Here is a 24,596-nt window from a genome sequence, read left to right as displayed (position 1 = left end):
TGTAGATATAAGCATTTATTTATTATTTTCTATAACTTGTTTGAAATTTTTTTATGAGTAAAAATAAAAGCAGTGAATGGAAGCAGCAGCAAGTCAGGTCAGTGTAGACAACTGGGTCAAGCAGCTTGGCTGGGAATGGAAGAGATAGGGAGTCCCTGTAGTGGGGAGGGGGACAGGGGAGCGGAGATCAAAGGTTCAGAACAGGAGAGCCAGGAAGCTGTGTGAAATCCCACAGAAAACAGGCAGGGCCGTTCCCAGGATTGGGAGCCCGTGAGGACCAGCTGGTGTGGGGAGAAGTTTGTGCCCACCGAATGTGAGGTGTCCACAGGGGTCTGAGGCAGGAGGCAGCTTGAGCCAGTGGGGAGGTCTCTCCCTCCTCAATTTCCTCTTTTCTGTTCCATCTGTGGATGTTGGTCCCTGTTTTCTGCCTGCCAGTTCAGCCCTCAGCCCCCAGGTAGGAAATGCCAGTCACATCACTGCCCCCCCCCCCATCCCTGACCCTTCCTCTTGGCACTGCAAAGCAGATGCCTTTGTGTTCTCCCAACTGGACCCCTGCCTTCTTTCCTTCTGCTGGGGGTGCCTCCCTCCCTCCATCGTTCCTGGTCCGTCTTCCTTCCTTCCAAGTCAACACGTTAAAATCCAGCCGGGCTGACATACAATTCCCAGGCCATACAGTTTGCCCATTCTGAGTGCAGGTTTCCATGGTTCTTAGTATGTTCAGAGTGGGGCGACCATCATCACCATCAAGTTTAAAACATTTTCATCACACCAAACAGAAACCCCATGACCTCTGGCTGCCATTCACCACCTTCTCCTCTTCCCAGCAGCCACCGATGCACTTTCCGTCTCTGCATTTGCCTTGTTCTGGACGTTTTATACAAACGGAATCAGACAATACGTGGTCTTTGATGACTGTCTTCTTTCACCGAGTGTAATATTTTCCAGGGACATCCATGCCGTGGTATGTATCTGTGCCTCATTCCTTTCATGACTGAATAATATGCCACTGTGTGGACTAACACGTTATGTTGATCCACTCATCAGTTGATGGATTCAAAGGAACTCTTCTCCAGAAATCTTCCCTCGTTCTAGTTTTAGCCCCTCCCCACCTTGTTCTTTCAGCCCTTAAGCATTCTGGAAACAGGGATTCCATGGTCGTTTGGCCTCAAACCGGAGAGGGTGAGTTTGGTGGAAAGAGCAGGCAGCTTTCGGTTTGCAAACCAGTTGAGCCCCTTTGTGGCTGGGTGACCGGCCCTCCGCTGGGCCTTATTTCTTCGCCTCTAAAACGAGGACATGGTATAGACCCTTCCAGGATTGTGGGAAGTGCCGACCTGAGTGCAGTGTGGGGCCGAGTGGTTGGCATACAGAAGGCACTTAACAGCGTTGTGTCCCTTTCATCTGCATTGACCTTGATCCCAGCTAAGAGTGTGCAGGCAGGAACCATACTTCCTTCCTTGCTATTCCCCCATCAATGTGTGAGCACAGTGTTCTTGGACCAGAGTCAGACCAAGGAGAGAAGAAATAGAAAGGAAAGAAAAAAACAGGTATCAGGAAATACCAGAGGAACTGATCAAAATTATACAAGTGAACTAGAAAAATGGGCAGCAGAACAGGTACGTTTTAGGGTTGAGCAGGGTGAGGCAAAAAGAGAGGAGGGTGTGCAGTTTGAAGACTTACGTTTCAGGCCTGGCCCTGACATGTCGTGGTCATTTACCCCTGGGTCGTCAGGACTGGGTGCCCTCAATTTCCCTCTCTGTAAAATAGGGCATGACCCATGCCATGGCTGCCCACTGGTGGGGCGACCGCACAAGCTCACGTGCTCACTATGATGTAAACCATTTACTGAGGGATTCAGAGGGCTGGGTGGTGTCCCGACTGACCCAAGGCAGGCCCTGGCTGAGGCCTCGTGGTGACCTGACACATTATGCCCTCCATGGAGTGGCCCGGACTGCCTCAGGTCGAGCCCATCCTTTTTAGTGGCCTGGAGGCCTCTAGGACTCAGAGGAACCTGACAGCGCTCATTCATTCATTTGTTCATTCGTTCATCCAATTTTACAAACCTCCTTCTTGCAGGGCACTGTACTATGACTAACACATGGCCCCTGCCCTCAGGGGACCCACAGACTTGTGGGAAGAGGGACGCTCATGGCACATTCAGATACAGGATGCTGCAGCCCTGTGTTACCTTATGACTTGATACATTTCCTGCCTTACTGTGCAAACTGACTTCTTGAATACTTGCTTATGATTTTCAGGGCTTGCTATTTGGTCTCCTTGAATATATAGGAACTTCTTTATTCTTTACCCAAGAGATTAGCACAGTGGCAATGCCCTGAGGAGACTCCCAAGGGATATTTGATGGAAATAAAAACATGAATGGATGAAAAAAAAAAAAAGACAGTATGCCCAGAAATGCCATGGGAGCCCTCAAGTGGGCTAGGAGGGCTTCCTAAAGGAAGTGACATTTGAAGAGGGTCCTGGAGGATGAGTTGGAGTTTGCCAGCATACATAGTCTCAGCACAGGGAACGGCGTTTGCAAAAGTATGAAAAGGCCTGAGTTATGGGAACTTCCTCGTGGACGAGTGGGTACGAGGGAGTGGGTGATGGGGGCCAGGGATGGAAAGTGGAACGGACAGATGTGCGGGGGAGAGGTGAGGGTAGCTCAAAATGTTGAACAATACAAGCAAAGAAGAAAGATCACTCAGTCTTGACACTCGAGAACAATCCTTGTGGTATATACACATGTATATATACCGTATTCCAAACAACTATGCATGCTTTGGTCTGCTTTACAGACCACATAGGTACAGTCTTTCTTTTCGGCTCTGTGTGTAGGAGCTATTTGCTTTAAACAGAGTTCTTTCCCCCTTTTTCCCCCGAAGTTAGCTCTGGTGCTGCGTGGGTTGAAATGTGGAGCGCAAGGGACACTTAGGTGCGATGCAGGACGACTCTGGGGCAGCGGGATGGGGAGGAGCAGGTAAAGGACGTGGGGAGAACGGCTGCGTGGAGAGGGAGGGAGGAGTCTGCGCTGACTCACAGGTTTCCTGGTTAGGAACCCGGGCTGCTGGTGATCCCTTTCAGATAAGGACTTGGGGATGAAGCTCGGGCAAGTTTTGAGGAGCAGATAAGGCACCGATGTGATCACCTCAGCGTTCTGTGGAACCGTCCGGCAGGGAGTGGCCCCCCGGGCCGGTGTCCCCGGGACCGCATACCTTTCCCGAGCCCCTGCGGGGTGCCCGGTGGTGGGCGGGGCGGGGGCGCTCCCCAGACGCCGAGGCCCCAAGCCCTGATGCAAGAGGCCTTCCAGGCCTGAGAGCAGGCGGAGCGCGCCCCAGCGCTCACTGCCTCCGGGGCAGAGGAGGGTGTCGCACCTGGGAGCCCCGTCGCATCAGGGAGTCTCGCATCCCCCTCACTTCACTTGGCGGGAGAGGGTTCGAGTCCCGACCCTGCCACTTCCTGCCTCAGTTTCCCCATCTGCACACACTCGCGGGCGGTCTGTAACCTGCAGGGACTCCGACGCATCGCTGGCATCCGGCGAGGGGAAGCATTCAGGCCTGGTCACTGGGGGAGAGTCGCGGGCAGGAGCCGGGACCGGGCAGAGTCGCCCGGCGGGACGGGCGGGCCCGGCCCGGCGCCGACTCCACACCCAGGGTCCCGGCTCGCGGCCAGGCCGCAGCCCAGGCCCTCGCCGCCCAGTGGCAAACAGAACAAAAGTGGCGGCCGCGCCGGGCGCCGGGAGTCCCACAGGCGCTGGAGCTCCGCCGCCCGGGCAGCCTCGCAGCCCCACGCACGCCGGCCGCGCCTTCGGCCCCTTCCGCCCGAGCGCGCTCGGCTCTTTCCGCCGCGGACGGCGCAGGTGGAGGGGGCGGGGCGGGGGCCGTGCGTGGTGACGCCGCGGGGGGGTGACGCACCGGCGTGCCCCGCCCCCTCCCCCTCCCCGTTCAGGCTCTGGAAAGAGAAGAAAAAAAACTTTCTTTTTTTTTTAATTGAGGAATCAACAGCCGCCATCTTGTCGCGGACCCGACCGGGGCTTCGAGCGCGATCTACTCGGCCCCGCCGGTCCCGGGCCCCACAACCGCCCGCGCACCCCGCTCCGCCCGGCCGGCCCGCTCCGCCCGGCCCTCGGCGCCCGCTCCGGCGGCCCCGCTCGCCTCTCGGCTCGGCCTCCCGGAGCCGCGGCGGCGGCGGCGGCGGCGGCGGCGGCAGCGGCGGCGGCGGCGGCGGCGGAACGGGGGGTGGGGGGGCCGCGGCGGCGGCGGCGGCGGCGGCCCCGCTTCGCGCATTGTTTTTCCTCACGGCGGCGGCGGCGGCGGGCCGCGGGCGGGGAGCGGAGCCCGGAGCCCCCCGGTCGTCGGGCCGCGAGCGAATTAATTAAGTGGGGCGCGGGGGGGGGGAGCGAGGCGGCGGCGCGGCGGCGGCGGCGGCGGCACCATGTTCCCGGGGACTGCCTGAGCCGCCCGGCCGGGCGCCGTCGCTGCCAGCCGGGCCCGGGGGGGCGGCCGGGCCGCCGGGGCGCCCCCGCCGCGGAGTGTCGCGCTCGGGAGGCGGGCAGGGGATGAGGGGGCCGCGGCCGGCGGCGGCGGCGGCGGCGGCGGCCGGGGGCGGGCGGTGAGCGCTGCGGGGCGCTGTTGCTGTGGCTGAGATTTGGCCGCCGCCTCCCCCACCCGGCCTGCGCCCTCCCTCTCCCTCGGCGCTCGCTCGCGGCTCGCGGCTCGCGCTCGCTCCTCTCCCCTCGCAGCCGGCCGGGGCCGGCGCCCACTCCCCTGCCCGGGAGCCCTTGCCGGCCCGGTCGCCCGCGCTCGGGGCTGTTTCCGCGAGCAGGTGAAAATGGCCGAGAACTTGCTGGACGGACCGCCCAACCCCAAACGAGCCAAACTCAGCTCGCCCGGCTTCTCGGCGAATGACAGCACAGGTGAGGGGGGGGGCCGGACGGGGGGCGGGGACCCCACCCGCAGGTGAGCGGCCGGGAGACCCTCCCGGAGGCGCAGGCCGGCGCGGCCGCCTCCCGGGACCCCGGCGGGCCGGCCGAGGGGGAAGTTTGTCGCCGGACTGCGCCGGAGCCCGAGCGGGCCGGCCCTGTCCCGGCGCTCCCGGCCGGCCCGGAGTTGGGGAGGCCCCCCGCGCGCCGAAAGCGAGCGGTACTTGGGCGGAGGAAAAGTAAAGTGGAGCGTGCTGGTGGTCTTCGTGGGGATTCCACGCGCCTCCCCGTGCCTCCCTGCGTCGGCTCACGCGGGGCTGCCTGGAGGGATGACAGCAAGAGGGTACGTTTCTTGGTTAGGGAAGGAAAAAGTGCAACGCAGGGGGGGCACCCAAAGTGTTTTCTGAGCTAGTAGCACAGTGCGCAGCGCTGTCGTAGCAGCAGCCAGCCCGGGAGTTACGACTTAGAAGTTTCTTGGAATGTGCTCCTTGGGAAGACATTGTTTAGCAGTTACCTTGAAAACTCTCGTTGTTTGATCGTGTAAGTGGTAACGTTTTCCCCACCCCGAACATCGGTAGCGGGACGTCCTCAAAGTTGCTGTGGTGTGTTTAATTTCAGAGGTATAACCTGAAAAGAAAGTTAAATAGCAGATCGTCTTGGGCTGCAATCTCCACTTGAGCCCGTGTGGCTTTTACAGTGTAGATGTATAAAAAATTCTGTTAAGGAATGTCGGAATTGCAGTTTTTCCAGAAAAAAGATTTTTTGGCAGGAGGTTCAATAAAACATTCCTTGCAACAGCATCCCTGAAAACTTTCTGAGGTAATCCCATCAGTTGCCCAAGAGAAGTATTTTAATTTCTCTTCATTTAACAATTCTGGGCTCTTCTGGGATGGTTCATGGTAGCGTTATGATCGAGTTGGATTTCCTCTTTCAGAGCCTCTCCTTTGCAGTAAAAACTTGTGCGCCGCTGCGAACAATTCTGTCTCCAGCGCAGCCTGCATTTCTCCAGTAGGGTCTCGCAGTAGCAGCATCTGAAAATCAGTTTATAATGAATGGATCCAAATTGAATTATATTGGTGCAGCAATGCCTTCGGTTTTGCCGTAGACACAGCTGCTCCACTTGTGCAAACATTTCTGTGGCCACCGGCATATTTCTACTAATGGTCTAAAAAGTCTCTTCTGTTGAAACAAAACTTGAATTTTGTGGCTTCAGTTTTAGTACAGTTTCTAGAATATTACTGTAGGAGTGAGAGAAATGATAAAAAAAAAAATCTGCCGTAAGGAGATTCTTGCCTAGTTTAAATGAAATTTCTTAAATGATGGAGCTGGCAGGGGGAGTAGATAAGTTTCTTGGGACCGGAAAGTCACTAATAATACTTTTTTATTAATTGGTAAAGAGTTCACAAAGAGTTACTTTGTCACATCAACTTCTCTGAAGTAAGAAATGTGGAAACAACCTTTTACTGCAGAACAGATTTTGCTTTTTTAATCTTGCTATGTTTTAGTGAAAAGTCTTTAACTGTATGAAAGATAGATTATGCCAGGCAAGTTCAGCTTTGAAGCTTGCCTTCTGAAACTGGTAACTTTTTGAATGGCTTTGCGGTTTTCCTATTGTTGAATGAGGTTATTGCAGATTTTGCTTTTTATGGAGGGATAAATTACTAACAAGACTTCACAGAAAGGCTTGTCCAACTGTATGCATTTAGCGGTTTCCAAGATGGAACCCAAAGAATGGCCTTTTTGGCTAGTTCTGCTCTTGGATGGTCACCTACTTGCTTGATGTGTTGCTAATCACAAAGTTTATCGGGAAGGATTTTTCCCTCTAGGCCGCTTCCCCGCCCCCCCCTTCCTTTCCAGTTTTGATCCTCCTAAGGCATGAGGGCTTGCTGTTTTCCAAATGTGGAATAAAAAAAGTTTTTGATAGCTCTAATGTAAATCATTTAAGAATAAAGTTCATAATCATACTTGATGTCGAGTCCCCTTGGTCATACATTCATCACGTCACATTATCGTGCAAGGGTCTGTTAGCGTGGGGCCAAGGAAGGGATCATCACTGAGTACATTAAACGAGGTACAGCCTTGTCTCCCATAACTACTAGTCTGAGACAGACGTCTTAAGGATATATATTAAGCGAATAAAGGACCAAAGGAATTTCATTATGTACCATCAAAGGAGTAAAGGCATTGGGTTAGATGGGACAGTAGGAAGAGACTCAGCCTCGTCTTAGTGATGGGATGTGTTTTTGAGGTTCCCAGGAGAAAGTTGGGCCAGGCGGAGCAGGGTGTGTTTCCTGTGTCTGCATAAAATGTGAGTGAGGGGAGCTCTGTGCTTGGGGGGCACTGAGGGGTTAGGAGCAGCAGCAGGAGGAGGCCTCGGTGGCATGAGAGTAATTTGGACTGCCACGATGCGGTATGTGTCTGTGGGGTCCGGCCTGGGGAGCTTACCAGCCAGGTGCTCCCTGCAGGGCGCTTGCAGTCTAGCGGGGAGGACGTGGGGGTGCGTAAAACATGCCAGTGAGGTAAGGTGGCATCTCTGTTCAATGTCGTTGCCTTTGATGACAGGTAGGAGGGGTCTCTGAAGGCTGAGGAGGTCAGGGAAGGCTCCTGCGGAGGGTATGCCGAAGTGATATGGGACTGGAGACGGTGCCCCAAAGGAAGGTAGCAAGTGGAAGAAGGAAAAATAGTGCTGCTGGCCTCCCTCAAACCTCAGTGCTGGAGCAGCACTGGGTTTAATGTTATGAGATGTTGTAGCATTTTCCTGTTTTACGCTGATGCCTTCAACGCTTTCGCACAAATGTAGTCTTCCTTTACTTGGCGCCCATCGTTAAGAGGTAGGTCTGTGTGTTTCCAGTGTGTAGTTAGCTGGGTGTTTTGGAAACGTCTTTATTTAATACGTCCTGATTAGAACAGCATATTAGTGTGTTTCAACAGCAGGGATTCGTGATTTAACAGTGAAGGGGAAATAGATATCTAGGCAAGCAGTAGACTTTCTTTTTTTTGTCAGCTTTATTGAAGCCAGATTTACACACGACAAATAGACTAGTTAGTTGAAAGTTTTTTAAGTCTGTCTTTGGAAAATTGAACGCAGATCTGTTTCATCCTGTGCTGTTGAAGTGTTCCTAAGGAGTCGTATTACACTTTATGATGTGAATCCCTTTAAATGCAACAGGAAATCGTATTTAAAAAAAGTTTGGGGTAAATACAGTCACCAACCAAAGTACCTTGTACAACAAAATGATGATCTTTCATGTATGTGTAGTGCTTTGCTTCCAGTGTCCTTCTTCCCCCACCTCACCATGGTCCTCGCCGCATCCCGTGAGGCAGGACGGGAAGATGCTCTTCCTGCCGCTTCTGGGTAAGGAACCAGACCTGAGCGAGGTGATCTGCCCAAGCAACAACACAAAGGGCGAAACCAGGACCAAACCTGGCTGATTCAAGTGCACAGTTGTGTCCATTCATTTTGTACATCTGCATCCATAAACATGACATTCGCTCGATCGTGGATTCAGGAGTTTGCGGTACGTGGCAGGATTGAGTAGCGCAACTCCAGCAGATGCGGTGAATCTTTGGGGGAAGGCCGTCACCAGCTCTTGGAGGGGGAGGTGGCGCAGGGTGTGTTCTTCCCACCAGGGTAGCCGGGCAGGTGCTCCCTCTCCCCTCTGGTTGAGTTCTGGCTAAATAGCAAGCGTAAGCTTTTGTGGAGGCTTCGACTTTGCTTACTTGTACACATGTTAGAAAAGTAGGGGCTTTTGGATAACCGAGGGGCCAGAACGGTGCACCGTCGGAGTTGCTCAGGGATGATGACGGGTAAGTACATCATAAGCACGATGACAGGGGTGCCTCCCAGTACAGCCCACTGGGACAGCGGAGAATCACTCCTGCTTGACATTTGAGCCTGAGCCTCCAACTCTTAAACCTCATGGAAACAAGGGACAGAGACTTGTACAGGGACGGAGGCTCCGTTGGAGGCTATTTTTACGACTTCTAACTTGTAGCCACTGTGGCCATGTGACAGTATGTGATCACTGGGGGCTGTGTAAGTGCTGACTTTGTATTTTTACTTTGTGTGTTTGAGAACTAAAGAGTTAAAAACGATTTTGCCAAAGTATGCCTTTCCTGGTTAGGATGAAATGTACCTTATTGTGAGCTGTTCAAGATTAGCAGAACTTGCTTTAAGCCACTTTGGTTCTTGGATGACAGTGGGGATACCACCTCTTCGATCTTCCGTCGAAGCCAGCGTTTCGAGTATATTCCAAGAAACTAGAAGGCATGCAGAGAAGTGTTTCTCTAAAAAGGTTTTGTGCTCATAAGAGACCTGGAATAGCTGAGGAGCTTTACTGCAGACCTTTCCAGAGCCTTAGCTGCTGCCGGGCTCTGAGTCTTGGAGAGCGGGTCTGTAGTTTGCACGGTTCCGAAGCCTTTCTTATGGAATACAGGGATCGACAGACACTGTGTAAAGGGCCAGAGGTCATATTTTTGGCTTTGCATGACATATGGTCTCTGTGATAACTACTCAACACTGCCATTTCAGCATGAAAACCGCCCCGGACAGTATGTACACATGTGGATGTGGCTTTGTGCCAGTAAAACTAGTAACTTTTGTTAGTGCCAGGGATTTGGCCCTTGGGGTCACAGTGTGGGACACTGATGGAATGTGGGATTAATGCTCTGAAGATCCTCGACTTTCTCTTCTGAAAAGTGGGTGTGCCCTGTAGTCCTGGCTAACTGAAAGTGCTCCTGTCATTGGACCAGCAGCCTGTTTGTCAACGGATCTGGAAGTCACAGTAGCCACATGCATGCATCCTTGCAGGCTCACAAGCAGGCAGATCTGTTGTGTAACACGCTCAGGATATAGGAGAGAATTCTGTAGTCAAGACTGTTGTTTTTTGTTTCCATCTTTAATTACATATATATATGTATATATACACACACACATATATACATATATATACATGTATATACATATATATACATGTATATACATATATACATGTACATGATATGTATATACATGTACATGATATGTATATACATGTATATGATGTACATGATATGTATATACATATATACACATGTATATGATATATACATGTATATATGTGTATATATATTTTTTAGTTTTTTAACATTTATTTTTCAGAGAGAGAGTACAAGCAGGGGAGGGGTAGAGAGAGAGAGGGAGGTACAGAATCTGAAGCAGACTCCAGTCTCTTAACTGTCAGCACAAAACCTGATGCAGGGGCTTGAACCCATGGACCACATGATCATGACCTCAGCTGAAGTCGGACACTTGACTGACTGAGCCACCCAGGTGCCCGTTTGTGTGTGTGTGCGTGTGTGCATGTATATGTGTATATATGTACATATGTATATATATATATATAATTTTTAAAAATGTTTTATTTAGTTTTTGAGAGAGCATGAGGTCGGGGAGAGGTGGGGGGTGGGGGAGGACAGAGGATGCAAAGCAGGCTGTGTGCTGAAGGCTGACAGCAAACCCGACGCGGGGCCTAAACTCATGAACCGTGAGATCATGACCTGAGCCAAAGTTGGATGCTCAACCCACTGAGCCACCCAGGAGCCCCCAATTATATATATATTTTTAATAGAAACAGGAGGACCAAGAAATTTTAAAATTGCAAAAACTTAGGCAGTGTGATGTGTTTTGAAAATTCTTAACTCGTTTGAAGCCTATTTTGAGCAGCAAATGAATATGTGATTGTTTCTTTACTGTGTATGTAACAACAGTTGAGTCGGCGGTACCACTAGGTAGTAGCAGTATACAAAGGATTCTGATCGATGGCTCTGAGTAGCTTAGAACTGTCAGCAAAATAAGACTTGGAGGCAAAACTCGAGAAAAGAATACAAAATGCTATCAACTGCCAAAATACACGAGTTCGGGCAATCTGAAGAGGGCTTTATGTGTTCGTCTGTTCTTCGCTGAACGCCGCTGTGTGCAGAAGCCCATGGCTGATGTCTAGATGGGGGGGCACCTGAGCCACATCCTGGGGACCGGTAAGGAGCTTGGCCAAGGGAAGCACACACCAGGAGGAGCCTGGTGGGCCCTCCGCTCGCATAGTCTGGTGCCTCCTGGGCCTCCCCTACGGAGCCAGAGCGGAGAACTGGGCCGCTGGGGAAGCCCGCCGGTGTCCTTGCCTTCTGTCATGTTGGGAAAAGCTCTTTGGCCACTCGGAGCAGTTTTGTCTCCGTGAGTGTCATCGTGCATGGCCTCTGGGTATGATCCGCGGCCCGTGGCGCTCACTGAAGTCCTCTGGTTGTCCCAGACGGCCTCTTGTAAGCTCTCAAACTCTGGGCCACGCGCTCTGGTTTTCAGCATGTGTGCCTGCTGTTCCCCAGCCTGCGCTCAGGCCTTTGCGCCTGGGGGTGCATCCCTCCTTAGAAATGCCATCCCACGCTTGCTGGGCGGGCTCCTCAGGGCTGGCGTGGTCATCTGTGGCCTGCCTTGACTGGGGAAGGGACGCCACACTTGCCCAGCTCAGTCTTAAACTTGGCTTTTGGGAATATTCTCATATCGCAGCACATCACTGACAGGGAAATCTAAGCCCTTGGGGCGGTCAGTGCCCTTTGAGGGGCTTTTGCCGTCGACTTGCCGTGGGGGCTGGGGTCCGCTGTCGGGAGCGCCTGACCGTGCCGGCGTGCAGGCCCGTGGGAGCGGAGCAGAGGTTGCCCAGCTCGGCTTGGACTTGACCAGCCACGAGTCTCTTCAGACACGGGAGCTGGCGCACGGAAGGCACACACCGAAGCGGAGGCGGCTCCTTTTCCCCCAGGATTTTAGACAGTATAAGGGGTGACTGTTGCTGCCTCTGAAGAACTGCCTTCAGGGTGTGTCCGGTTCTAAATTGGGGAAGCAGGGCTGTCTCTGAGCTCTGTGTCTAAAAGTTGGATTCCTTTTTTTTTTAAACCTTCCCGTTGGACAGACAGGAATTTCATCCCTTGTGACAGTTTCCCCCGTGTTTCATTTCCATTAATCAGTCACAGGAATGTTTACTGGAACCGTCGCTAACAGTAGTAAAATCTAATGGTGAAAAAATTTCACCTGATTTTATCTGACTTTCCTGTTCTTAGGTGTCCCGTCTGCTGCTGTTTGAAAATCTCTTAACTTGCCAGTCTTTCTGATACACCTGTGCCTTATTGGGTACAGTAGTAGGTCCTTAATAGTTGTAAGCTGTTCAGTGGCATTGTACGATTCTCTTGTAAAGCAGATTCTTTTTATAATTCAAGGGCTTCCCTCTGCACTACCCCCCCAAATATTTTGGATCTTTTAAAATCAAAGCGGTACCACTTAGACATATTTTCACTTTGTAGTTCGAATAACCGATGAAATAACCAGAAAAAAAAACTATATGTTATGAGAGACTTGTGCAATATTTCAATAAAGGAGTATTTGATATTTGATTACAAAGTGAATGATGACATTCGGAACTATAGAAATCTGTTAAATAATTAGGGTTTGCTTTGACAATTATGGACTATAAAAGCTTGACCCAGTTCCTTTGGATTAAAATATTTTGAGTATTTGTCACCTGATTAAAAGTAGAACCTTCTAACCATGACTCAGAGTTGAAGGAAATGTCAGAGCTTTTTATACTGGGAGGCGGGCAGCATGGTAGTAAGGAAGGCACCCGGGCCTCGCTCAGTGTGGACAGAGTCTCAGCTCCTGGCTTATCAGCTCTGCAACTTGGGCTTGTGACTTTACATTTGAGCTCGGGGGGTGGGTGTGGGTTGGGGGTCTCACCTGTAAGAGGGATTTTTTCCCCCCTAGAGTTTTCCTTTTTCACTTTGATCAGTTTTGTATACTGGGCGACTATGGTTCCTGGTGTCTAGCAGGTTGCCGCAGCTGTTACTGGTGTTTAACTGTGTGGGAAACCGTTAGACATACCCTTCTCCTTGAGCCGGTGGGCATTGGGATGATACAGGTGAGCAGTCTGACCCAGAACTGGATCCATGAAATTTCTTGCCGAATAAATGGGAAAGTGCCACCCTCCCCCCCATTTCTCCCCCCCCCCCCCATTTCTCTCCCCCACCAGGGCTGGTGTGAGTGGGGTCTGGCAGTCTTGCAAAAGAGTGAATTAGAGGCTGGGGTTTGGGAATCCTACAGACCAGGTGATAGTTTGACACACTTTGCTCAGTCTGTGTTTGAAGTTAAAAACTATTCTGTATTGGAAAATTGAAGTGGAAACGGAATTGTTTTTCTAGTATTGTTTCAGAACAAGGACTTGATTTAGGTTAGGACTTAGCGAAAAAGGAAAAGCAAGTATGGAGGAATCGTAAAAACAATCTTTCTTTTTCAGAAAACAGAGTTAGGGGAGAAAATGGCCTTGGGATCACTATGCAGTTTAGTCAGGTTGATTGGTGGGAAGGATGTCGGTGAAGTTTAATCTCCCCACTGGGTCGGCTCCCTCTGGTCTGGAAAGGAACAGATTCAGCTTTTTGCTGTGTTGTGGGGATTTTCTCTCCTACAGATTCTATCATAGGAAATTGTTTCAGTGGAGTGTACTATTTGCCATTCTCCTAGGTATTTTGGGTGTGGTGCTTTGTGGGTTTGGCCACTAAAAATTGCCCCATGGTGGACAAAGAGCTTTTCCTCTGAATTTGTGCCTTTACGTTAAATCTTACTTACCTTTTATTTACTAAATAACTTTCATTGAAAATGACACAAAGTAATGAAGTACTGATAGATTTTCTGTGCTGTTGTCGTTATGCCTCTTACTCATAGTGGGATTGGGTTTTTTTGAAGAGCACAGTCTGCCCAGGGTTGAACTTCTCTTTAAAAATCTGTGAGAGAGTCATTTGAATTATTGGGAGATAGTTGGCTATTTCCGCTTGCACTGGCGACTTTCTCAGTCTTTGAAAGTGTAAGGAAAAACTGATCTCTTCCCAACAGTAAGAGAGTAGATTTGGCCATTCCCTCTGTTTGAAATGCCAGTGTTCTCATGATAGCCTCTACGCACCGTCCAGTAGAACTTTATCTGTGATGATGACACACACGTTCTGTAGCCACACGGCCCAGTGCCGGAGTCCCTGGCAGCTTGTGGCTGTTGAGTAAATTGTTACTAATGTGATTCAGGAGCTAAATTTCAAATTTAATTTTAATTAATGTAAATGTACACAGCCGCCTGTGGCTCCTGGCTGCTGTGTTGTACAGCACAGCCCTGAGGACACATACTTCTCTCGTTTGTTCATGGTTTTCTTGAAGGTATTTATGACCATCCTTCAAAGGGACCAGTTTTTAAAGACGCTTTGAAAAATATTTGTTGTTTTAGATTTAAGATTTTTTTCTCCTTTAGAAAATACTTATTGCACTGTGGCGCCAGTCCTAGAGAAACTGTGACACGAGTCCAAGTCCAGTGTCTGCCTTCGTGGAAGGCCGCTGTAGTCAGGTGTGACTGAGTATCTAGGAGGGGAGGTGATGGTCCCTTGCATGATGCAGGCACAGGATGGTCTCTTCCAAAAGGTCTTGGAAGGCCTTCTGGGGGAAGTGACGTTAGCATGGAGACCTGAAGATGAGTAGGAGATAGGGGTGGGGAGTACCGTTCCGGGTGTAGGGAACAGCATAAGTAGCCATTGTGAAGGTCTGGAAGCATGTTCCAAACTCCTGAGTGTGTAACAACAGGTTTTGCAAAAGCCGGTTTTATCTTTGGTGTATACTCACTGGGCTTCCATGTAGAGGCCATGCGGTCTTGCTTCTGAGAGGCGGAGACTGCTGGGGTGGCCCTGCACTGGGTGTTGGGTGGGCCCGGGCCAGGCTCTGCTGTCCCACCTCATCCTTTTACTCAGAGATTTAAATGCTTAGGTAATTTGGATCAGAGATACGTGCTTATTATGTGTGGGATACCGCTCGTCTGTGGTGCTCCCGCAGAACGGTGGTTCCGTCCCCTGGGCCAGAGGAGTGGTGGTGCGGGCAGGTGGTCCAGCGGCCCATGGGTGCCTGTCTGATCACACAGTCTGATCAGCGCTGGGAGGATGCGGGGCTCCGGGGACGGGCAGTCAGGGAAACTGCTCAGAGGAAGGACCACCTTGGGGGTGGGGGCGTCGGTCTGGGTACCTGAGGGCAAGGTAAGGGTGTAGACAGCTCCTGGTGCCAGACCAGGGAGTCCAGATCATCCTTTTAGGGTTTGAAAACAATACAAACTTTTAGAAACCCATTGCGTCCAGGGTAGTTGGAGGAAGCTACTGTGATTGCTTCTCAGAAATCTAGATCAGCTTTTCCCAGGGTGTATTTTTTCATCCAGGTTCCTATCTGCAGGAGAGCTGACAGCTGCCTTCCCTCCCCACAATCCGGGTTTGTGAGAGGAGAAGCCCCAGGAATCACAGTTCGTGTACTTAATTTGTTAGGAGATTTTTGCACAAACATAATTTTCTTGAAAAAGTTTTTTAAAAAACTGTTTTTGAGAGTGTGGGTAACATATTCATAGAGCCCAAACTTGGAAATGGCACAGAAGAAGGTTTGGGGAAGGCCTCCCTCTCCTGCCTTCGGAATCCCCAACCTTCTGGGCCATTCTAGAGCATACTGTACAGGTGGGAGCCCGTGCTCTCTCTTGCTTGTTCTTGTATGTGGCACAGCTTACATGATGCTCCACTGTAGGTGGCCCCAGACTGATCAATGTCTCAGAGCTCTTGGCAATACTGTACTTGAAGAGCAGGCTTCATTCTAAAAATCCTTTTTTTTTATGGTAAAATATTTTGGTGCTGTACTTAACATAAAATGATTTTAGAGTTTATATACCATAACTGAGAATTGAAGTTTAAACTTCAGTTAAAGTAAAAACTTTAGTTTAACTAAGGTTTAGTAAAAACGTTAGTAAAAATGAATTTCATGTCACCTGAAGACTGTCAGAGATTCTGTTACTGTTGTCATGTTGCACATCCCGTCATGCAGCCAGTTCACACCTGGTTTATAGTTACTCAGTTTCTGGAAAGGATTCCTGAAACCTGTGGTTTTGATTACCTGCCTTATTAGTTGATGATATACATGTGTCTCTAGCTTAACAACCTGTTTGTACACCAAGAGGATACAGTAAAAAATTAGTCTCTTGTTTGGTAGGACTTCTAAGAATATTCACGTTCACTCCAGGTCTCTTCATTAGTTTAGTTAATCAACCTAGAGATCGCAAAACACTAAGGTGACCGAAAGGTCCTTCAGGAGGAGGGCGGCTGAGTTGCCTGCTGTTGCTGGTTTGGGGAAGGGAAAGTGATCTTCCCTTCAAAAGGAAGAGAAGTCTGAGAGTTATTAAATAAGAAAGGATGGAAAACATACATAATAATTAGATCCTTTTTAGGAGTAAAAAGTGTGTGTACTTAGACTTCCAGAAGGAAATCTCTAGAAATTGTTTTTCTTGGGGATGGGGGACTGAAGATAGTTTGGGGGGGGGGGTTCTCTGCTTTGCACTTCCTAGTCTTCTTGATGCTGAAAAAAAAAATCCAGAAATATAATACTTGCATCACAAAACTAGTGAAAGAGTAAATCACATCCAAAGCAAAACATCTTTGGTGTTTGTGGTTAGGAGAATCTATCAAATGGTGAGAAGTGGAGATTTGGTTAATTCTGTTACAAATCTTTGGACCTGTAGCACAAATGACTTGAGCAAGTGCAGACTAACTTAGAGGCGCCATCCAGAGACAGGAAAATGTGATCGTGTTTAGAGTGATGTCCAGTCATCACTTCCTTTGTCACAAGCTCTGATTTTTAAGAGAATCTTTCAAGTAGAGGTTTCTTCACAGATGTGCTAGAAGCTGCAGGACCTGACAGCCACCTGATGTTTCTTTGACTATTTTAAAATAATGTCAGCTTTCCCAGCGTGAGCAACATCTATCTTACCATTACGTTGGCTACAAAATGTTATATGTAGATCGTCACGTTCCTTTAGGAAAAAAAAGTAGTTTTTGGAAAGTCCCTCATTAAAGTGCTTTTTCTTTTGTCTTTTAAGCTCATGTGAACACTAAAACTATTTTACACTAATACTGAACCCATTTCAGGTTTCATCTTCAAACTGCAAACGCTCCCAACTGGAAGTGTTCCAGGTGTTATCATCTGGGCTTGAGCTAATCACCGGGGCCTGGACACCCCAGGGGCTGCCCGACAAAAAAAAAATCAATTTCTTTAATTACTTAAACGAATAGTTCCTTTGCATGGTTCAAAAATGAGAGGACACGCAGGCTGTAGAGTGAAAGCCTCCCTCCCTCTACCTAGTGTCGCAGGTAACCGCTGCGAGTAGCTTGTGCTCTCCTCCACAGTTTCTCTCTTCAGGCAGACGCTGTTCTTAGTTCCTTTGCCCCCTTTCTGCCTTTCCTTCTTACCTTACCTTACAGTAAGGAAACTAACTGTTCCCATTGTTGCAGACCTGCAGATAGCAGCCCGTGAAGAGCTTCCTTATCCCTTTCCATAGTATCCATTATATGAGATGGGCCATAACTGATTTCATCTGCTCCCCCCAGATGGACACTTAGGTTATTTCCAGTCTTGTTTCCTCTCAAACAGTGCTTTAATGAACAGCCCTGCGGTTATGTGTATGTCTATAGAACAGATTCCTAAAAAGGAATTAATGGTTAAAAGGAATATGCATTGTAATTTTGATCGTATCATCAAATTGTCCTTCAAGGGCTTGTATGTTGGTGGATTCTTAAAGCTTGAAAAGCAGCACACTCAGATCCATTGTAGACATCACTGGATATTTTGTCTCTGTTACTTATTAATATTGTCTAGTTGATGGACACTCAGATAATTCTTTAGCTGGTGAGTCTCCACGATTTTGTATTTCTCAGTCGCTTGGGATTTAGCTATAATTTTATCGTGTGTGTGTTTTTTCCCTTTAAGACTTTTTTTTTAGAGCAGTTTCAGGTTCACAGCAAAATTGAGGAGAGGGTACAAAGATTTCCCATATACGCCCTGCCCCCACACGCACAGCCTCCCCCTTATCGGCACCCCCCCCCCCCCTAGCGCGTGTTTGTTACAGTTGATAAACCTACTCGGACGCTCATAATCACTTTACTCAAGGGTTCACTCTTGGTGTTGTGCATTCTCTTTTTTTTTATTTTTCATTTTTTTAAACTTTGTATTAAATTTTTTTAATGTTTATTTATTTTTGAGAGTGTGACTAGGGGAAGGGCAGAGAGAGAAGGAGACATGGAATCTGAGCTGTCAGCACAGCCCACGCCGGGCTCGAACCCGTGAATCGGGAGATCATGACCTGAGCCAAAGTTGGATGCTTAATTGACATGTTTTCATCATTATAATATCATACAGAGTATTTTCACTGCCCTAAACCGCCCCCATCCCCCGCCGGCTCCACTTGTTCACCGCCCCCCCCCCCCCACCAACTACTGACCTTTTTATTGTGTCCATAGTTTTGCCTTTTCCAAAATGACCTACAGTTGGAACCATGTAGTATGTTGCCTTTTCAGATTGGCTCCTTCTACTTAGTAAGACACATTTAAGGTTCCTCTATGTGTTGTCTTGTGGTGCTGAATGATACTCAGTTGTCTGGATGTTGGTGTACTTTTTGGACTTCGTGTATTCATTTCCTGTTACGGGCTCTCCTAGGCCCACACACTTTTATATCCTGTACGCTGACACCTCCAAGTCCAGACAGCGGTCTTTCCCCCTTTCTCCTGTCTTGGTGTTGCTGCCTGCCAGCTATATCTCCCAGCATTTGGGCCAGAGGACTGGTCTCCGATGTCCCTTGCTTGTTACTCATGCTGTAGCCAGATAGTCTGAGGCAGCTTGGCACCTGCAGTCTAGGTTTGCTTCTGCAGACGTTGGATGCTAACACAGCACCCTACATTCCTCCTCTTCCAGGACTTTTCTTTTTTTCTCTTTTTTAGAAACAGCGTGAGTTGGGGAGAGGGGTGAGGGGTGGGGGTAGAAAGGGGGGGGGAGGGAGAGAGAGAGGGAGAGAAGGAGAATATCTTAAGCAGGCTCCATGGTCAGCACGGAGCCTGACACGGGGCTCGATCCCATGACCCTGTGATCATGACCTGAGCTGAAATTGAGTCAGACATTCACACGAGCCACCCAGGCGGCTCCCCCCCCCCCCCGCCCCCAGATTATTAATTGAGTTGCAGAGCGGATAGGCAGCTGGCTAAGCCCCCCTGCCCCCCTGGCTCTGGGTGCTCCTCAGCCGTGGTGGTGGAGAACAGTGAACCTCTTTCTGCTCCCTCTGCTCCAGACCATCTGGTTACAGTTGAGAATCTGCTGAGTGAATTACGGTTGGTCCAATGGTGGTTCGCTGCTGTGACAGCATCTTCTGTCCCGCCTTTGTCTTAGGAAGGCTTAAAATCTCTTCCCTTCAGGGGGTCAGCACGTAAACCACGTTTAGGAAACTTAAATTGTCCTAGCCCTCTGGGCACAGCACTTGGAGCTTGTAAGCTTGTAAAGCTCATCGAGCGAGGCCAGGAGGCCGGCTGCCATTCCAGGACTCTGGTGATTGAGGTCCAGCGTGACAGGACTTTCAGTCAGGACTGTCTTGGGTTCTTTAAGGGGAAGGTAAACAGCAAACATTTGGTGAAACAAGATTTTTTTTTTTTAATGTTTATTTTTGAAAGAGAGAGCGTGAGCGGGGGAGGAGCAGAGAGAGAGGGAGACACAGAATGGGAAGCAGGCTCCAGGCTCTGAGCTGTCAGCACAGAGCCCAACGCGGGGCCGAACTCAAGAACCGTGAGGTCAAGACCTGAGCCGAAGTTGGATGCTCAACCTACTGAGCCACCCAGGCGCCCTGAAACAAGATTTCTTGATACTTGAAGCAAAGTAACCACAAAATGCATTTGTGAATGAAAAAAGAAAATGCTCAGATTTTAATAGTAAATTGTGTACATCAGACTCTACCTTTCTTGGGTAGACTTACTCTTGAAAAAGTATATGAATAAAGCAGGTATGTCCCCTCTGATTTACACCGTAGTTTGTAAGGTGCTGTAGTTTTATTTCCATTGGTTTTATCTACTGCAGTACCCTGGTTTCCTTCCCCTTGCTTCAGATGGTATAGTTCATGGTATTTAAATATTTAAAAGTACTTACTGGGTAGGTTTCCATGTAAAAGAGTCTCCCTGGGTGGATCCTTTGGTAACATGAATATTTGTCCCATAAGTTAGCTATAAATTTGGGTTTAATAAATTAAATTGTATTATAACTCTTAACATGAGACTTACTTACACTAGAGAATAGAATTTGGGTTTTATTTTTTGTCCTATGCTCTGCTGTGTCTGATGAGTGATTATTATTTTTTTAATGTTTATTTATTTTTGAGAGACACAGAGTATGAGCAAGAGAGGGGCAGAGAGAGAGGGAGACACAGAATCCGAAGCAGGCTCCAGGCTCTGAGCCGTCAGCACAGAGCCTAATGCCAGGCTTCAGCTCACAAACTGTGAGATCATGACCTGAGCCAAAGTCAGTTGCTAAACCGACTGAGCTACCCAGGTGTCCCTGATGAGCAATTATTTAAATGCCCATTACTGGTGGATCTTCCCCAGAAAGACATTCTTCATTAGAGCCTTCTAGTGGGTCCCTCCCTCCTGCATCACTGCACACACCTGCAGAGGGACTCCTGCCATGTTGGAGTTGAAACTCCCCGCAAGCAGAGTGGCTAGCTTGTTCTGTCTGCTCAGCTCCCTGATTCCACCCCTCCCCATTTCCAGTGTCCCTGTCTCAACGTCTTTTCCTTCTAAAGATCTGCTCAGAGTTGGCCTCTAATTTGAAGAGTTTCTTGCTTCCGTTCATTCCCTTACTCCACTTGCTTGTAATATCTGATACTTGTGTGTTAACAGTTTGCCTTTGTGACTTGTTGTCCATGGCCTGTCTCCCTCAGTTACATTATAATCCTTTGGGGGGCTGACTTTTATTTGAGTCTCAAATAAGCCCCGTTAGCCCTGAATGGAGCGAAGTCTCGAGAGCGAGGACATGGCCCCACCATAGGGAGGCTGGGAGGAGGCAGATTCCCCAGCCAAGTCTGCTCTGGCTCATGAGCAGATAGTGATTCCGAGGAGGGGAAGCACTTTTTTGTTCAATACAAGATCACTGTTGAGAATGAAGTAAAAACCTCATTATTCTGTGCTAATTAGTGGGTGGTGTATCTGCATAAAAAGCTTGAATCACTGAAGATTTTAGAAGGAATTTACTTTAATTATTTCCTAATAGTCATTGTACCAAAAAAAAAAAAAAAAAAAGGATGTCTTTTGGGAATGTCTTTAAATGCCTAGATAAAAATTATTTGTAATGGTCTAAATGCTAATAAAACGGTGTTCTTTCTTTTTCCTTTAAAAATGTTTTAATTCTGCGTCGTTGAAGAGTTGTCCCATTATCCACGCAATCCCATGAATTTTTCAAAGGAGAGTAAGCTTTAATTCTCCTAGAATTGTCACACATTGTTAGGGCTTTACCATAGAGAGGGGACTGTTGTTGAGCACGAACCCTGTGCCGGACATGGGGTGCCAGGTCCTTGATGTGCATGTGTCTTTTAGTCCTCACAGCGACCTCAGAAGACGGTGCCCTGACAGACAGTGACTAATATTGTTGGGACCCTTATTGCCTGTCAGGCTAAGGGCTGTATCCGCGTTGTACGATTTAATCCTTTCATCAATGATCCTAGAGGGAAGTGCCGTTTTCTTTTCCATTTTAGAGCTCAGGAAATAGTAAGGAGGTGTAGGAGGAGGAAGTGACAGATATGGGCCTGAATCAAGACCTCGAGGTACTATTCTCACCACACCGCTGTGGCTCCTGCGTCGCGAGTGTCTGACTAATGTATTAATGACTGTGCCACGGGGGTCTCGAATGGCCTCCAGATCATCTAAGAATTAGAACCCTGTGAAAGTGTTTACCCTTCTGTCATTTCCTCCTCTTTAGACACGAGCCTTTTCAGAATGCCTTGCCCGTTTGGATTAATTTTTGTATCCAGTTTTGTCTCGGGAATTAAAAATTCTTTTTGTAAAAGTTTCCAGGGCTGATGTATAAAAGTTCTGAGCGTTCTTAAGATTTAAGACAAGCATTTGAATAGTTCTAGTACGAGTAATGCCGAAAGAGACGTAAAGAAATTACGGAAAGAAAAACAAAAGCAGACCTTTTTCACTGAGAGTAAGGGCTGCAGAGAGCCGTGGGCGTGGGTGGGGAAGGCAGGGTATCTGTGGGAGGGGAGTTTCATGCTTGAGAGTAGAGAAACATGAACATGAAACAGCGTCTAAACTCTCACTCTTAGGTTTTTCCTCAAGCTTACATCTCTTATTCTGTGTTAATAACGTTTAATCTTTACATCAGCCCTGGAATGGAGGGCCGTGGATGCCGAGGGGGAGCTGGAGGGAGAAGTAACCTGATTGGTCCCCTGCAGGATAATGAGGCTGCGCAAAGGGGAAGCAAGGCAGGAGAATTCATTATTGAATTTTGTTCTCTCTGTTTCTCTTTTATGAAAGTAGTCATAAATGTTAAGATGACTATTTTATATCTTTGGCTACACAAGGCAAGTGTTAAAATTGATACTGTGTATCCTGTAACTTGGGCACTCTTCTCTGTAATTCACTCGTTCCCTCAGCGTGAAGGGGTTTGTAGAGAGCCCGATTCACAGAAGCATTTTATGCAAGGCACTGAGTAGACACGATCCCTCGGTCATGGTCCTTAAAGCCTTGTGAATTTTAACTGGGAGTTGATAGTATGCTTTTAAGACTCAGTCATGTCTGCCGCCATAGAAGAGTTACTACTTCTGGCCAGTACAAGATTTGATCAACTTGATTGTGTACATTCGAACAGAAAAATCAGTTCTGCCAGTCAGAGAAATTGGGGCCCCAATTGCCATTGAAAGGAAAAAAATAAGGTGTTAAGACAGAAAGAGGAGATGTTAGAAAACCTGAGGAAGGATGTGTTTTGTGGATGGTTGGCTCAGCTGCATTTGAACAGACTCTTCAAACAAAGCTGTTTTCAGATGTTACAGGCTGGATGGATGGATTCAGCCACTTACCTGGTATTTGATTTGTAAAATGAAGAGCCTTTTTTCAGGGTACCTGATAGTAGTTCTTTACTTGTTTAAGATGAAATACTGACTTCTGATAATGGTGGATAAGAATGGATCTTAGAACATGTGTAGGATGCCTTGTCTTTCAGTGTTTAGAGGGGATTGTTTCCTGGAGCAGGGTTTCTCTGAGCAGCCTAGAAGTGAAACATCCCTTGCGACCATGCTGGATGAAGACCTTCCATGCTGCGGATGCCCTAACTTTGTAGGAGTGTGACAGAGACCGGGAAGCCTATAGCTACCTTTTTCTCACATCAGCTTAATGAAAGGGATGGACTCTAGGGTGGCATCCGAAGAGCCCAAAAAGAGAAAATTCCAGTTGGCTATAGAGGCATGACAGGCGGTGTTTGCCGTGTGACAGAGAAGTCTCCTGCGAGAGGTGAGCCCCTAGAAAGCATGGTCCCCTAAGTCTTATTCAGCCTCAGCTCTGCTCTCTCCTGGGTCCCCCGGTAACTTGGTAGAAAGAAGGGAACTTACCTGGGACTGGAAGTTTATAACACTCAATCTTGAATTTTAGGAACTTCCGGTGATTCAGATTGGTATTGCCCAACCATTGTGTTGGGACACTGTGGTGTGTAGAAAGCATAACTGTGTATGTTGCAATATCCTGGCTTTCCTTCTTCACTCTCCGTTGTCAATTTTTTGAACTGGAGAATAGGGAACATGGTGACAGTAATGGTGAGAAGGGTGGTATTGTGAGTACGGATGGCCCTCCGCAGGCCGTCTTTATTTTATAGACTCCTTGTATATTTGGGTGTATACACGTTCATAAGTGTTGGGACTGGTAGGTGAGGACGTGAGTAGAATGAGTCAATTCTTTCTACAGCTGAATGGCTGGGAGATGGCGTTTGGGCTGAAATAAGATGAGAAAAGTGGTCAAGGTGGACAAAATGTGTCAAACCAGTACAAACCAAAAGTGAGCCCAAGACATGCTGCCTTGTGACACTTGTCAAAGTTGCGTGTGCATTTGGAGTAGAGGTATGGTAAATCATTAAAAAAAACAACAACCCCAAACTGGTAAATTTGAGAGTGGCAGGATGGTGGGTGATTCCTTAAAGGTAAGATATTTAAAAGTTTTTGTGCAATATGGAATAAGAAAACCAGCATGTGCCCTGTTCCAGCTTTCATCGTATAACCCTGGGATGTCGGCCCTGTTTCACACTCGAGGGAAGTGAGATGCACACATGGAGCAGCTTGCTCAGGGACACAGGGCTGGTCGATTCAGCCAGGATTTGGACGTGGGTGTTCCACTTCCGGTGTTCCTTTTCCTTCCTCGTTGCCCATTCTCACACTGGAGTGGGGACCCTCACTCTGACACTGCCGTGTTTAACTATGCATTCAGGTTTGCCTGCTCTGGTCCTGGCCTCGCTGCCCTCTCCTAGGAAAAGTGCTTCCAGACACTTGGAAGAGCCAATCAGGAACTTCCGCAGGTTGTTTGAAACTTTAAATATTAAATATTTGGAGTTCATTTCCTTCTAAGGATTTACAGTGTTTGACACTGTCTCTTAATCCCCTCCCTGGGAAATAGAAAGGAAACTCGATCTCTGTCATCATGGTTCCTACTTGCTGGTTTAGATGTAGTTTCATTTTCATGTTCATACGTTGAGAAGCATTGCATTAAAACACACACACACACACACACACACACACACACTGGTTTGTTGGTTTCTTGG

General features: G+C 48.4%; 1 protein-coding gene across 5 annotated transcripts in view; it reads left to right on the top strand.

The window, feature by feature from the left end:
• The first annotated feature begins 4,277 nt into the window (after positions 1-4,277).
• The window catches only part of CREBBP (CREB binding protein), a 126,422-nt gene continuing 106,103 nt past the window's right edge, over positions 4,278-24,596 (top strand). For 2 of the 5 annotated variants that reach the window (XM_027043371.2, XM_027043372.2), the window contains exon 1: positions 4,278-4,912. In XM_027043371.2, coding sequence (XP_026899172.1) covers positions 4,828-4,912 — 85 coding nt within the window. In that variant the 5' untranslated portion in view covers positions 4,278-4,827. Of the gene's footprint in view, positions 4,913-22,054; positions 23,303-24,596 lie in introns of those variants that run through there. The other 3 variants (XM_027043369.2, XM_027043370.2, XM_053213879.1) reach the window with 3 other exon arrangements.

The sequence above is a fragment of the Acinonyx jubatus genome, chromosome E3, assembly GCF_027475565.1.
Source record: "Acinonyx jubatus isolate Ajub_Pintada_27869175 chromosome E3, VMU_Ajub_asm_v1.0, whole genome shotgun sequence".
NCBI classification, from domain to species: domain Eukaryota; kingdom Metazoa; phylum Chordata; class Mammalia; order Carnivora; family Felidae; genus Acinonyx; species Acinonyx jubatus.
The sequence above is the reverse complement of the archived record's forward strand: the minus strand, read 5'-3'. Positions and strand labels throughout refer to the sequence as shown.